The 14,395-nt window shown below is 50.4% G+C and overlaps 6 protein-coding genes across 6 annotated transcripts; 3 read left to right on the top strand and 3 right to left on the bottom strand.

Annotated features, from left to right (window-relative positions):
* Window positions 1-810: 810 nt before the first annotated feature.
* Window positions 811-1,531, bottom strand: APUU_21800S (uncharacterized protein; the record flags this gene model as incomplete). Its single annotated transcript, XM_041700592.1, has 4 exons — window positions 811-864; window positions 929-1,035; window positions 1,111-1,371; window positions 1,450-1,531. 4 exons carry the CDS (start codon window positions 1,529-1,531, stop codon window positions 811-813), a joined length of 504 nt encoding a protein of 167 aa, XP_041553562.1.
* Window positions 1,532-1,831: 300 nt separating this feature from the next.
* APUU_21799S (uncharacterized protein) lies at window positions 1,832-3,403 on the bottom strand (the record flags this gene model as incomplete). The annotated part of the gene is made up of 1 exon (XM_041700591.1): window positions 1,832-3,403. The coding sequence occupies one exon, from the start codon at window positions 3,401-3,403 to the stop codon at window positions 1,832-1,834; it is 1,572 nt and encodes a 523-aa protein (XP_041553561.1).
* A 1,262-nt stretch (window positions 3,404-4,665) lies between these two features.
* Window positions 4,666-7,205, top strand: sip5 (Sip5p; the record flags this gene model as incomplete). Its single annotated transcript, XM_041700590.1, has 2 exons — window positions 4,666-5,061; window positions 5,121-7,205. The coding sequence occupies 2 exons, from the start codon at window positions 4,666-4,668 to the stop codon at window positions 7,203-7,205; spliced, it is 2,481 nt and encodes an 826-aa protein (XP_041553560.1).
* Window positions 7,206-8,934: 1,729 nt separating this feature from the next.
* On the top strand, window positions 8,935-9,897 carry APUU_21797A (uncharacterized protein; the record flags this gene model as incomplete). Its single annotated transcript, XM_041700589.1, has 1 exon — window positions 8,935-9,897. The coding sequence occupies one exon, from the start codon at window positions 8,935-8,937 to the stop codon at window positions 9,895-9,897; it is 963 nt and encodes a 320-aa protein (XP_041553559.1).
* Window positions 9,898-10,225: 328 nt separating this feature from the next.
* On the bottom strand, window positions 10,226-11,378 carry APUU_21796S (putative G-patch domain protein; the record flags this gene model as incomplete). The annotated part of the gene is made up of 2 exons (XM_041700588.1): window positions 10,226-11,188; window positions 11,277-11,378. The coding sequence occupies 2 exons, from the start codon at window positions 11,376-11,378 to the stop codon at window positions 10,226-10,228; spliced, it is 1,065 nt and encodes a 354-aa protein (XP_041553558.1).
* Window positions 11,379-12,403: 1,025 nt separating this feature from the next.
* APUU_21795A (putative triacylglycerol lipase) lies at window positions 12,404-14,147 on the top strand (the record flags this gene model as incomplete). The annotated part of the gene is made up of 4 exons (XM_041700587.1): window positions 12,404-12,622; window positions 12,672-13,025; window positions 13,074-13,446; window positions 13,501-14,147. The coding sequence occupies 4 exons, from the start codon at window positions 12,404-12,406 to the stop codon at window positions 14,145-14,147; spliced, it is 1,593 nt and encodes a 530-aa protein (XP_041553557.1).
* Window positions 14,148-14,395: the final 248 nt, after the last annotated feature.

The following is a 14,395-nucleotide window of genomic DNA, read 5'->3' as shown; positions in this document are numbered from 1 at the left end:
CGGTTTGCTGCGTCGAGCTGGATGAGAAAGCGAATGGATTGTCTCGGCGGGATGAGGAGCCAAACGGGGAAGATCTTTTTAAGAATGGCGGTGATGGAAAAGCGGAGAAGGAATTTGGTGGCCACCTGACAGTAGTATTGGTAGCGAACCAGCCGCCAAATCCTGTTTGAAAAGTTTTTGCGACCCAAATCCTTTTATGCACCAGGCAAATCCATGGGACACTCGGGAGTCGGGAACAGCACCCGCGGGGGCGAGGGCTGGCCTCCATTTTGTGTGCCCCGGTCTTGGCAAGGATAAGGCTGCATCGTACGCGGGCAGCGCCAACGTATGTATAGCGAAAACGATATCTTGTATTCTGTAGCCTATGGTAGTTGAATCGAAGTCGCTTTGAGAGGGGAGCGCATTATCGGCAATGCACGAGGGCCTGCCTCGTAGTGGTATAACCTCGGTGTAACGGAAGGTTAGGTGGGCAACACTGTCCTACTTCCTCAGCGGCGCGGCCCGTGAATTCGGGATTAGATGCATGGCATTATAAACTGCATTCGATTCGTACTGTGGACCGTGGCACTGTGCGAGGGGAATATCCTAGGTTAGATAGTCGCCTTATGATGTTCTGGATAACTGCTGCAAGCTCCCTGACCGAAGGGATTTCCGCTCGCAAGCTATCAGTGAAGTGCTTGGAAAGCGGCATACAATCGCGCAACAGGGAATTCCCAAATTCAAGTATATATTTGCACCAAGGTCATATCATGTATGTATTCATCGCCTGCGACTATATACACATAACGCATTTGGACCAGCAAAATAACGTCAAAGTCGAGGACTATTGGAAACCGGGATATAAGACCGTCGTTCTCTAGCAGCCTGCACGTATGTTAGCGCACGCATTTTCCAACCATAATTGCCAGGATAGACGGAGAGCCCATACCTCAGTCCACTTTTGCACCCAGGGTCTGAGAACCGCCCATGTTAAAAGGCCACCGGTGGCAATTATGAAAATTAAAACAATCGCCTCGTCCTTCTTCGAGTCCCGTTCTGTACGACCAGGTGTGCGTTAGCTGCGGTCCCACCGGTAACAAAAAGTAGACGTGTGTTCTCGCTCCAACATACGGAAACATGTAGTGGAAACATCCTCCTCCTTTGCACCCTTGCAGGTTGGCAAGTCGTAGCCTAGACAAAACTTTCGGTTGCAGTCATTGCAGCTCAACGAGCGGTAGTTACCGGCGCGTTTCTCATCCTGTGTACCGCTGTCGTCGGTGCGGCTGAAGGCGTTTAGCGCGCCATGTAACGACGAAGAGCCTCCCTTGTCAGGATCAAGCGGAATGATCGTGCTGTTTGAGAAGCAGGTGCATTTGCAGAATGAAGCGGGCGCTGGAGTAAGCAAAAGCTGTCAGTCGATGATCGTCTAAGCATAGATAAATCGAATGAAGCGGGTCGGAGAAAGCTTACACGAAGCTAGTGTAGAGGATGCGAGGGAAAAGAATATGAGAAACAGAAACAGAAGGCGCCAAGTATTGGTATACTGTGACATTTTTGTTTATTTATGCCGCCAGTCTAAGAGACGATTATAAACGTCCCCCTTCTTGAACAATCATCAAGTGATTGATTGGGCCAGCCGCAGTTGAAAGGTAAGCTTATCACTGCGTCACGTGACACAATATGAGACATCCTTCGTACTACAGTAATCCCTACTAAATATCTACATAGAAGTCTTAATAGCCCGTTTAAAGAGGGAATCTCTATATAGGCTAGAGACATACTCGTACGAGATGATTGTAGAGTGACATTAAAATACTCTGATATTGTACAAATATCCATAAGAAAAAAATGTTCAGGATTTCCCCTTCATTCCTTTCCGGCGGTTTTCTCTCTGCCTATGTTCTTTAGCGGCGTCTCGTCTCCTCTTTTTCCAAGCACGATTGTTATCTCCTCGATTCTCCCAAAACCATTTGGCAAAGTCTGAATCTATTTTGGAACTAGCGACTGACCTGGGCACTGGACTGTCGGTCACAAGATATTCCTCTCCAATGTTATCGGAATCCTCGGGGGTGTTCCAGTTAATGGTCCTTGTAACTTGAGATGTGTCCGGCGTGGGAGCTGCACTCCGCGTCCCACGGCCTTGCAGATCCCCTTTGGTGAATGGAGTGAGAGGTGCTATATTTCCCGTACCCTCCTCTTCGGAATCTGCATCTTGTCCAAAGAAGCTGAACTGAGCAGGCGGATCCGAGTCGGGTTTCTTCTGATCGGCTGGTTTCTTGAAAAGCGCTTCTAGCGGGTGAACCTCTCCAGTCGGCTGCTGCTGGATGTTTGCTGAGGTGTATTTTTCTCCAAACGATGCCTCTGGTTCCGCCCCAGACTGTTGTTCTTCTTCCGATTCATCGGATTCTGAGAGTTGGTGCTGTTGCTTTGGGGGCGAGTCCATACTAGACCCTTCAGAGTTTCTAGACGAGCTAGATGAGACGGAAGCATCGTCCTCTGAATCCGTGGTATCTAATTCCGATGTTGACCCACTGGATGAGGTCCAATCTTCTGATTCCGTCGATTCCGCCCTTTTGGGCTCTATATCGTTGTGATTGGGTTTGACTGTGGTATACTTTGGCTTTTCCTTGTGGCCTATAACTTGTCCTGGCCTGTATTGATCCTTTCTGACATTCTCGCTGGCCGGCTCCCTCAGGGTTCCAGTCTCATCCACCCAACCTTTACCGTCTTCAAATGCAGACGTTAGAATACTACCACCGTCATTCGAGCGCAAAAATGTAGGATGAGTCGTGGTTTGAGAAAACTCATGTACAACCATATCCGGTGACGCTTTGCTCTTCTTGGATTGCTTTTTTGACTTTTCATCCGTAGACCCCGACCTGTTTGGTGGTACCTTCGTCTGGAATAAGCACTCCTCTTTTTCAGTATACTTGGACTTCAGTTGTGTTTTGGACCTCTTCTCCTGTTTGTCTTTGGATCTCTTTTCCTTCTTTCGCCGTTCTGTTTTATCATTTGACGACTCCGTCCAGCCTCGTTTGACTTTGCGATCCGACGGAAGCTCGTAGCCTTCCAAGACAGTGTCTTCAGCCTTTCGCTTCTTGAGCTTTTTGCCCGAGGAAGATTTGTCACTTGATATGATATTTTGGTCTTCTCCCTCATCTGATTTCCGTTTCTGCTGGCGGGCAGATTCTACTTTAAACTTCCGACCCTTGAGGATGGAGCCATTCAACTTCTTCTTGACCTTGCCGGCCTCCATTTCGGGTAATGTCACGTAGCCGTAATTGTTCTCCGGGAACGTTGGGAGATTGTGGAAGGAGACGTCCGTTGCGAGGGAACGGACTGAGGGAGGCAGAACGAGGGAAAGGAGCTCTGGGTTCAACGGCGTAATATGTAGGCGAATTGTAGCTTGAGATTGGGAAGTCATTTGCCGTATCTCCGTAATAAAGGCTACCTAGTTATAGAAAAATTCGGTGGCGAGGAGAATTCGCTGCTGCATTAAAGTTGGCTTATATATTTGAAGAATTGAAGAATGAGTGCTGGAAATAAAAGGTTCGGGCGTAGTTGCACTTGTAGTAAATCATGCGTAGAAGCCACTTAGCATCTCAAATTGATTGAAAACCAGAGTGGCATATCATCGATATTCTCGAGCTCAACCTATGATCAAAATTGTTGACGCCTTTTTTTTTTTTTTTTTTCCCTTTTTTAACCCGGCAGAATACCAGACCGACAAAATAGCATGGAGCGGTGGCGCAGCAGGTAAAGTATGTCTCAGCCACAAGTGACATGTCGCGCCAAGGCCTTCATACATCAAATGCGTTCTGGCCGCATGAAAGCCTCCTGGACGAGAGGTTCTTGTTTGTCGGCAGACGGAGTCCTTGCCGAGTTGTCATAACCGATTTGGTCTCCTTCGGTATCATGGCCTCGTAGTTTTTCTCTCCTTGTAATGCTCGGTGTTATCGAGGATCTTCGGTCGCAGACTCGTAGACCCCAGGACGTACGTCGTCGTACATCAATCTTCCCCGGAATACTGAGCCCTCTTCTTATGTAATTATTACCCTTACATTGGCCGTACCCCATTATTACAGCCCATTATTGAACTCAAACTGGGTGAACAATCGATCTCACCCTCCACCCCATGTCTCCCCGTCCCAGACGTTCATTTCATCGTATTCTTTGAGATTTTCTTCCTCTCAGCCCTACCTTCACGACCTATACTCGCTCTGGGGTTTGGTCTCAGATTCTTCCGCTCCTATTCTACCTTCTCCCCTTCTTTTCTCTGGCAACCTGTGGCTGGTTATCTCATTCCGTGGTTGACCGAGAGTTAAAACAAGGCATCTGATCTCATCGACGCTTCCCACTACCCGCTTACAGCTATCGCTCTTATGGCCACATTGTGTTCGTCGTCGTCACTCCATCTCTACCCCTGCTTTTGCAACTGAGGTCGCTTTCTTTTAAATCAGCGACTAGGGTTGGACTTCAATCAATTATTTCACCTTGAGTCCTGTTACACAAGTCCTGGCCTCTTTCGTCGCCCACTATCTCCGGGGCAGGTGTCGTCTCCGCTCTCTTATCCGAGCCTCGCAATCTGCCCCATTCCACCCGCCCCCGGACCTACCGGTTACCAACCTCCCTAACGTGCACCTCACCACCTTCTCATATTAGCCAACCCACAAGATATTCTCGGGAATGGGTAATTCGCAGACGAAAGAGACCCGGCCGTCTCATTCGCAGTCAACCCGCCGAAGCCACCAGTGGGGTTCTAGCAGCCATGGAAGATCCCCGTACAGCGACCGGCACCACTCGGAGGGTTCTAGGTCGCATCGAAGTAGCAGGCCGGACCTGTCAATTCTCGGTATAGGTGGAAGCTCAGATCGTGATCGCGATCCGGCAACGGTACTTGAACATCGACGAGAAAGCAAACAGGAGCGAGAAGCTCGTCGTTTAGAGAAAGAGCGTGCCGCTCGCCTCAAGGAACGGGAACGGAGTATGAGGGAGGAGCATGTCGATGGAGGCTACTTGGTTACGCAAGGCGTTTATACTGGGTCTGAAGATTTCAACAAGGCCATCGTCCGCCAATTGATGGTAATATAAGATGCTCTTGTTTATTGTACTGGATGATACTGACTTCTTTGCCTTATCAGATTGAACGGCGACTTGCGCCATTTTGGAGGGGCCTGAATGATTTTTCAGATTCATGGACCGAGCATCAACTCATGGCTGTAGCGCGTGGGTTGCCAATACCCCCACCAGATGAAATCCCCCCCGAACTGGAATATAAGAATCCCCCAAAGGCGTCTGAGGAGGGAAAAGAAGCATCAGATCCGAGATCTATCCAGCACCTAACGGTTCCAATAACGTCCCGATCTGCATCCTATGGATCCGATGCTTCTCATTCGTCTACACCGAACCATTCTTTACCTTCTCCTGCTTCGCCCATTGCATCCGGCACCTCTAGCTCGCCTTTATTTCGGTCTCGAGCGAAAACGCTAGCTTCGTTGACGACTTCCAGACATAACTCCCAAACCGAGTCAGCCCCGCGAGAAATGAAACTGCCTCGGGATCCATTCGTCAATGGCCAACCTGTTGAGGCGTACCTGTACAAGGATGCCTCCGAATGCCCAATTTGTTTTCTTTACTATCCTCCTTATCTTAATCGCACTAGATGTTGCGACCAACCCATTTGCTCTGAATGCTTCGTTCAGATCAAACGCCCGGACCCTCACCCACCGGAGCATGCAGACTCGGACTCGAACGCTGCGACCCCAGCCAACGAGGCTGAACGACAGGAAAACCAAGATGTCCAACTCGTCTCTGAACCTGCGGCCTGCCCATTCTGTGTGCAACCTGAATTTGGCGTTACATATTTGCCCCCTTCATTCCGTAGAGGGTTGACATATGCATCGGATCCAAGTGGCCGTCCGAATATAGCAACACCCGTGTCTTCAACGTCATCGCTATCTTCGGCAACTGCCCCTGCTACTAGCCGTCGGCGCGCAACATCATTGTCTGCGACTGATCCGGCCGTAATCACTACAGATAAGGTGCGGCCTGATTGGGCTCAGAAATTGGCGAATGCTCGTGCACATGCGGCGCGAAGGTCAGCAGCAGCAACTGCTCTACACACAGCGGCATATTTGATGAACTCAAATGGATCCGGAAACGAGTCACGAGGCTTTACTCTCGGCAGGAGAGGAATGATGCGGCGTAATGGTGGACAGGACCCCCCAGGCACACCTAACCGGAGTGCATCACCAGCATTACAAGCATTTGCATTCTTGACAGACAGGCGCGGTGCCCCACCGGAAACAGACTCGGCTGAAGAAGGAGCGGGAAACCTAGCTCCACCACGAAACAGTTCGAGGAGGACCCGTATGGATGATTTGGAGGAGATGATGATGATGGAGGCTATTCGTTTAAGTCTGGCGAGTGAGGACGAACGGCGCAAGAGAGAAGAAAAGGAAGTGCGAAAGGAAGCAAAGAAACGAGGAAAGGAGGCCAAAAAAGCGGAAAAAGTGGCCCGTAAAGCGGGCCTATATAGCAACAACGCGAGTAGCTCGGCCCTAGACGCAGCGACAGATCCCAGACTGAGAAAGGCTACAAGCAGTTCGTCTTCCATCACCGGCGAAGAGGCGATAGAGGCGACTAGCACTCCTGGCAAAGGAAAGGCAGTGGAGCGAGTTTCGCCGCCACCCAGCAACGCTGATTTAGCGGAGCCTGCCAGTTCTAGTGACATACCGACCGGCCTAGAAGGGCAGCAGCAGCCTCAGTCGTCATCTTCGCTCGGCCCGCCGGTGCCTCGGGAGCCTACCAAACAATCACACTTGAGACATGTCTCCAGCGCTTCCTCGTCATTTTCGTCTCTGGTCGAGTCTACGCCTGAGGAACCAGGAGCTTCAACCCTCCACGGGGAGGGAGCCAGCTCTTCGGCAGAGCCATTGTTCAACTTCCGCAGCCTAGCTGCTGTTATTGGCGACGAGGAAAAAGCGGATGAATCGGCCGAGCACGTTGAAGACACCACGTCTCGTACAACATTGGAAGGGTCAGCATCACATACCCCGGGTGCTTTAGCCCCGACTAGTGAGTCTCTGGCGTTGAATTCTAGTGCAGCCGTGGAGAAGGGTTCGACACTTGAAGAGAATCAGGAATGCATGGTCCCCAAAGAGGTCGAAGCACGATCAGTGGAGATCATTGACAACAGAGATGCAGAAACCACCACCACATCATGACATTTCGCTTATCTTCTTCTTCGAACATTGTCAACCCCAACGGTTGTCGCCAGCAGTACAAGTTGTTTCTTGTTTCATTCATTGACTTCTTTGAGTGAAAAGCGACATTGATTTTGTTTCATTATTGCATTCATTTCATGGACGTTTGTTTTCTTCATTGGCATAACAGGATCGGAGGTCTCTTTTGTTATACATATAGTGCTATAGATTTTTGTCTTTTTTCTTATGTTTTTACGTGTACAATGGGGAAGGGCAGTCAGATTGCATACTTTGTTACAGTGAGATTACAGACAGAGGCTCAATGGTTGGTGCAGATGTGAAGCAATGAACCACTCTTGGAATAGTAAAGTACGGAACGCTTCCAGGATAAAGTAGTGTTGAAGCAAGTAACAGAGCCGAGTCCGAATGGTGAGAGCGGTGCTTGGGAGAAACTCGACAACTGAACCCGGACTTTGCCTGTCAATACGAGAACAAGAGTAACTATACCATACGTTTTAGGTAACTAGTACTACTCCGTAATAGGTACTCTGTATGATTGCGATCACTCTAAAACCAAGAAGGGGAGATCAGAGGCGTGGGGTTTCGGCAAGAACCAGGAAGTAAGCAAATTAATCAAGCTTGGTTTCAAGGACCGCTCCACGATCGGAGACACGCAGTCCCGCCGGGAATCCGGGATGGCGTCGAGTCCCCAGGCCGTTTCCAGCAGGAAGAAGCGGTGAATGGTGAATTATAACTGATCAGTCGATCATGCAGTTGCGATCTCGATGTCCAAGCGCGAGACACATGAAACATGAGACATGAGCACTTGAGCAGGCATTGTGCCACCATCATTATTGTCTGGAGATCGGTATGCATGAGCCTGCATTGTTGAGGTTTTCTGCCAAAGATCGAAGAAATGAGAATCTCAAATTCCTGGCCTCTGGCAGTCAGGCGGATGTCTGATTGGGGCCCAAAAATGGGGCTGCCAAACAACTTCAATAGTTTGTGTTGATTTAATTTCACTAACCATCGCCAAGGGAAGACGAGATGGACTACTGCAGACGACACGATGATGGACCCAAGTCAACCAGCCCACGCGCGCCAATCACTCGCCCTCAGCTCGTTTCGGCTTCTTTGGACTGGCAGTTTTAAAAAGTTTTGGACCCCTCTGTGGCCAATCTGAGCATGACAGCAAATGATGAGCAAACGCCGATGCAATGCGCTGAGCAGTGAACAGCGCGAGCTCTGGTGCGACTCCGGGGTCAGAGACGGCAGAAGAAGCAAAAACGAGGCAACAAGAACGATCTCCGGTTGATAGACAATTGGACATGCTTCGGATCCCTGAATCTCGCAATCTGATTCCTTGGCCGATGGGCGATGGATCATCGAAGAGCCGACCAGGCCCACCGTTGTGATGTGACAATTTAATGAATGGACGATTATGGATCTGATATAAAATCTCGCGGTGGATCCGTGGTTCAGGCTCTGCGAAATCCTGCTTGTTCCTGGATCTCATAATAATCTGCTCCATCCTCTTTTTTTTCTTTGCCGCCCGCATTTCGCCCTTTTGTTGGTTTGCTCGGTGTTATTCCTCTCTCAACGATATTTCCCGTGGTTGACGGACCGTATCGCAGAGTGCCGGCTGCCTATCTACACCACAGCATTCTGAACGGGTTTACATACTAACCCAGTCGCGATCGCAATCGCAATCGAAGCCACAACCGCAAAAATTCCGTTATCAAAAGGAAAAATGGCCGTTTTGGACAAGGATCGTCCTCGCGGCCTGCGAGTGCCTTCTCTCTCCTCCTTCAGATCTAAACACAAGTCGCCAACAGAGCCAGCTCCCACGATTCAACTGCCTTCGGCGTCGCACTTGTCTCTCCAGACAGACTCCTTTTCGGTGACATCTTCTAAGCCAACAGAAAAGACATTGCCGCCCCATCCGCAGTTTTCCCCGCAACAGCCCTCCTCACCTGTAGTGGTAAATCCATATCCTTCGCCACCGCAGATATACAGCAATCAGCCTGCCAACGGGCCTGTTCAGAACTCAAACCCAAGCCAGGCCACTGGTAACGATGCTCCTCTCCCTCCTCTACCAGCAAACAGACCTATGCCCCGACCTTTCCCTCAGACGACATCACCACCGGCCAGGCGCCCGATTCCTGGGTCTGCGACAGCACCAGCACCATCGTTAGCGCCAGCACCAGAACCAACGCAACCACCAGTATATGCACCTGTGCCTGTTCCACCGGTGAACCCAACTGTCGTGCAACAGAGAACGCCACCATCGAGCGACGAGGAACCGGAGCAGAGACATTCCAATGGCACAAACGACTCATTAGAGGGCTTCATCCCGGATCCAGAGCCAGAGCCAGAGCTAGATGGCACCAATGGTACGCCGTATGAGGCTGGGTCCAGCGAGGAGGATGATAGACCCTTCACGCCGCCAGAAGTCGAGCCGGTTTCTGTTCCGTTAAACAAACTGCACTATTCCTGCTACCAGGAGCACCGTGCGATGCCCGTCGCCAATAACGTGTGGTATGCGCTGCCCTGCATGACTTGTCAGAAGTTCGACCGCGAGATCCGACATCGATGTGTCTTTTGCTGTCTGCGCGTCTGCGCGGATTGCTTCCAGGCACTGAAGAACTGTCCACGTCGCTCGCTGGCACAGCTGATGGAAACGATTTCAACGAACGGAGATGCAGAAAACTAGACATCTGCTCTAGAGATCTAATGCACTTTTTTTTGTACGGGCATGTTTAGTTACGATATACATACATTCAGTGGGGCAGCCTATTTCGTTTGCAGCCATTTGTTTACTTTTCTCACATGTTGCCTGGTTAGGGATTCTATTCTGAATGTTTCCCCTCATCGTAAATAACCATAATACCCCGTTAGGCTGATGATTTATTCTTTACGATAATTGCCTTAATGCCAAATATTTTGATTCTATACCCATGGTCTATAATGCAAACTCCAATTCCAATGCTGCAAGGTCCAAAAAAAAAAAAAAAAGGCAGTAGGTAGTATACAGCAGGTCGTTAATCGTGATCTTCCTCAGTCACACCTGGGCATCCTTCCATCTCAGCTGTGTCGTAGGCATACTTGCACCAAAAGCAGTAATTATGCTTTTCGCGGAGGTATTGCACTATTTTCTTCAACCGCTCAGCCGGGTCGAGCGCATTGAACTCATCGAGTTCCGGGTCTTCTTCCTCAACCTCTTGTTCGAGAACAGTAGACAGGTCGCGCCCACCACCAAGGGCCTCCTGATCCTCTTGGTCGAGTACAGGATCGTCATATCCCGGTAAACGCGGATTCGGGAAAAAGGACGATGGCAAAGACGTCTGCAACATATGTCGGGTCTGAATGGCGCGTTCCTTTCCCTCTCGCTCACGTACAAGGCCCCGATATAGCACATTGATTTGGGATGTCGGCTTAACCTTGGTCTTGGACTGGGCTTTTACCCCTTCAGTATCCGACTCTTTGCCGTTCTCATCCTCCTCATCCTCCTCATCCTTATTCTCGACATCATTCGTAGTAAATAAGCTTGTTTCTCCATTCTCAGCCGCATCCAGTCGCTCCGCGACCTTTTGCGCTGCGTGGAATTGCGCCTCAGTCCGTTTCGTTTCACGCTCTAGACGTACGCGGTCTCGATAATCGCCTTCCTCAGCCTTGACCTTCTTTGCAGCCTCCTCAGCCTCCTCCCGGAACTTGCGCTTCCTCTCACCATCCAGCCCTATCCCGCCGCGGTCTTCCTTGAAAATCAAGTTCAGTGGCTCTGCGCGTGACCGCGCATTGGAATCACCGTCATCTTTATCGCGCGACGGATCAGCATCATCCGAAGGTTTACCCAATGTCTGGCCCGGCTTGAACCCAAGCTTCGCCATCATCTGGAAGCCCTTATTCGAGGGGTTTAGTGTGCTGGTTGATAGGGCTTCATCCCGTTTAGCGGCTTCCTGTGCGGCGCGTTCGGCTTTGGAGGGGACTTTTGCGCGGGCTTCGGCCTGTAATGAGAACGGACGGAGTTTAGTTAGGGAAGGTCTGCGGCTTGATTATAGCCGCATGATAGTGCGGTGAGGGCGGGGGACTTGCCTCTCGCTGAAGCCGGCGCTTCTTTTGCGTAAATGTCTCTTTCTGTAGTGGTTCCTCGATGACCATGGACATGTAGTCATCCTCGTCTTCTTCCGCCGCCATTCTCGTGCGGGGTTGCTGTGTGGTAAAAAAAACCGAAGAGTTGTGAATCAGAGTCGCAGTGACGCAGTCAAAGCGCCCAGATATAATTGACGAGGAGGGGAAAGAGAGCGATTGTCAGAGGTATTTCCCTTTTTGTCAAGTAGCGAGAGACTGGGGGAAAGATCCAGGCGAGGCGAGGCAGGGATGAAGGCGACAAAGAAGCATGACTTCAAGTTCTGCGGGGAAAAGGCCGTGAGGAGATATGGGTTTTTCCCACTCCGGCCAAGTGCTGTTTCTGCATCCAATCGACAACCTTGTCAGTCACATTGACTCCAGTTCTACACGTCCAGCCGCTTATTCCATTCCCTTGCGTCTGTTTTCGACCTCGCGTGATTGACTACGATTGAGCGACAGCCTTCCTCAAGATGCGGGGTTCACTTGCGAAGCAGCCCGGCTGCAAAGTGATTGCTATCGAATTACCTACATGTTGCACTGACTGAATTATGCCGCTGCTTTGGCACGTCATAATGGCTGTAGTAACTGACGATCTATGCAATGTGAGACTGTGGTCGGAAGGGGGTCTGGAGGAAATCCCTGGCTTCTAATCCTGGTATTTATCCTCGCTGATCACAAGGTAGCTCCGATAGTGTCTGGCCGATTAACTATCCCCAATCCCCATCGAGAGCTCCTCCACTCAGATTTGGGAGTTGGGAGCCAAGCTCCAGTATACACCGTCCTAGTCAAGAAATCGAATTTTCGGCTGCATCGTTAAAATCCAGCCTGACTTGCCTAGTCCAATCCTTTGTTGGCCATGCCAACATGTGGGGAGATTCAGGAGGAGCCTTTCTCCTCGGCCTTCCAATGGCTAGGGTCTGAGAATGCTACTTAGAGGAGCGTCCGAGACCCCTCGGTGGCCCTCCTCGTTGTTTAATTTTCACCGTCCTCCTCGTTTCGGGATTGTATTTCTTTTATATACCCAGTCCTAGGCGCAGCTCTCAACGCACCATATAGTCTGGACTACAGTAACAAGAACTGTAACTCGGGCGATGTTAGGACACCTAGCAGTGTTGACAGTGCTTTTCGCACTAGCATCTGCCAGGCAGGCTATTGTAGACCTTGGATATGCGAAATACAGAGGACAGGCGCTTTCGAACGGTGTTGCACAGTGGCTGGGGATACGTTACGCTGCGCCCCCTCTTGGGTCGTTGCGTTTCTCTGCGCCGCAAGACCCTGAGAGAGTGTACGGGATTCAGGACGCGTCTCAGGTACGTCCCCTTGTTTGAACCAAAAAGTTGACACTGACAGTGAAGTTAGCATGGGCCCCTCTGTCTCGCGACTGATGAATACCCGATCCCAGCGGGCGTGTCTGAGGACTGTCTCTTCCTTGACGTTTACGCACCTGCACGGTTCAGAGGAGTAACGCCTAAACTCCTACCTGTATACGTCTTTATCCAGGGTGGCGGGTACAATATAGATGGAAACCCTTATTACAATGCGGCGGGCCTGCTTCACGCCTCTGATATGAACATCGTCGTTGTAACCTTCAATTATCGGGTCGGCCCGTATGGTTTTTTGGGCGGCTCTGAGATAAGCAAACACGGCGGCATAAATAGCGGTCTCAAGGATCAAATCAAGGTCCTCAAATGGGTTCAGAAGCATATCAGAAAGGTAAGAACATCAGCCTCTTATGCATACTATGAAGCTGACTTTTTCAAGTTTGGGGGAGATCCAGACCATGTGGTGGTGGGCGGTGATAGTGCAGGCGCGGCTTCCGTAACCCTACTTCTCTCCGCGTATGGTGGCCGAGATGACGGCCTTTTCCATGCTACTATCGCCGAGTCGCCGAGTTTCGCGCCCATGTTCACCATAGATGAGTCGCAGTTTGCCTACGACAACCTAGTCTCCCGAACCGGCTGCAGCACGGCGATGGACACCCTCGCCTGTCTCCGAGGCCTCGATATCGCAACCCTCCAGCGCGAAAACATTGCCACGCCACTCCCTGGCGCACAAGAACCGCCCCTATTCTTTTACGGACCCATGGTTGACGGCGACCTTGTCCCTGACTACACGTACCGCATGTTCGAAGAAGGCCGGTTCTTAGAAGTTCCCGTCATATTCGGCGATGTCACTGATGAGGGTACAGCCTTCGTCCCTCCAAACCTCACCTCTATAGCAGCGGCAGATACCTTCCTCCAAGCACAGTTTCCCGCACTTAAACCTCAACACCTCTCTAGGATACACGATTACTATCTCCGAAATATCAACTCTAGCCAACTTTACCCTAACGCCACTCGTTACTGGCACCCAGTAAGCAACGCCTACGGTGAGCTCCGCTACAAATGCCCTGGCATTGCCATGTCCAAAATATACGACAAGGCCGGCGTCCCAAACTGGAACTACCATTACTCCGTTCTGGACCCGGCAGATCAAGCCTCAGGCAAAGGAGTCTGGCACGTTGTTGAACTTAACGCAATCTGGGGACCAGAAAATATGTGGTGGTCGGAGACTATCTCGAATCCACCGCCGGAGTCTTATTACACGTCTAATGCGCCCATAATTCCAGTCATGCAAGGTTACTGGACGAGTTTCATTAGGAGTTTTAATCCGAACACGTATCGTTACCCCGGGAGTCCGAAATGGGAGACCTGGAGCGGTGGTGGAAGAAGTGGAGAAGAGGGTTATCAGCGGCTTTTTATCCGGACGGGAGAGACGAGGATGGAAAGTGTGCCGGAGAACCAAAGGGAAAGGTGTGAGTACCTTATTTCGATTGGGGTGGATTTGACGCAGTGATCGTTTCTTTTCTTGTGAACATATTGTAGCTACTTTGTCCAAGCCAGATGGTATTAATGCATGGATACTGATACCGAGAGTAAACTTTTTTTTTCCCTGACCCGTTACAGTGCTCGTAAATACTATATACATAGAGCAAACAATGTACTGAAGCAAAAATAGCCCATGTAGAAAGCATAAAATAGGCATATGCATGAATAGGCAGGTAAGCACCACCTCGGTAATGATGTAGAAATGCGAGGGGACAA

The sequence above is a fragment of the Aspergillus puulaauensis genome, chromosome 2 (genome assembly GCF_016861865.1).
Source record: "Aspergillus puulaauensis MK2 DNA, chromosome 2, nearly complete sequence".
Taxonomy (NCBI): Eukaryota; Fungi; Ascomycota; class Eurotiomycetes; order Eurotiales; family Aspergillaceae; genus Aspergillus; species Aspergillus puulaauensis.
Note: the sequence above shows the minus strand (reverse complement) of the source record. Positions and strands in the feature narration are given on the sequence as shown.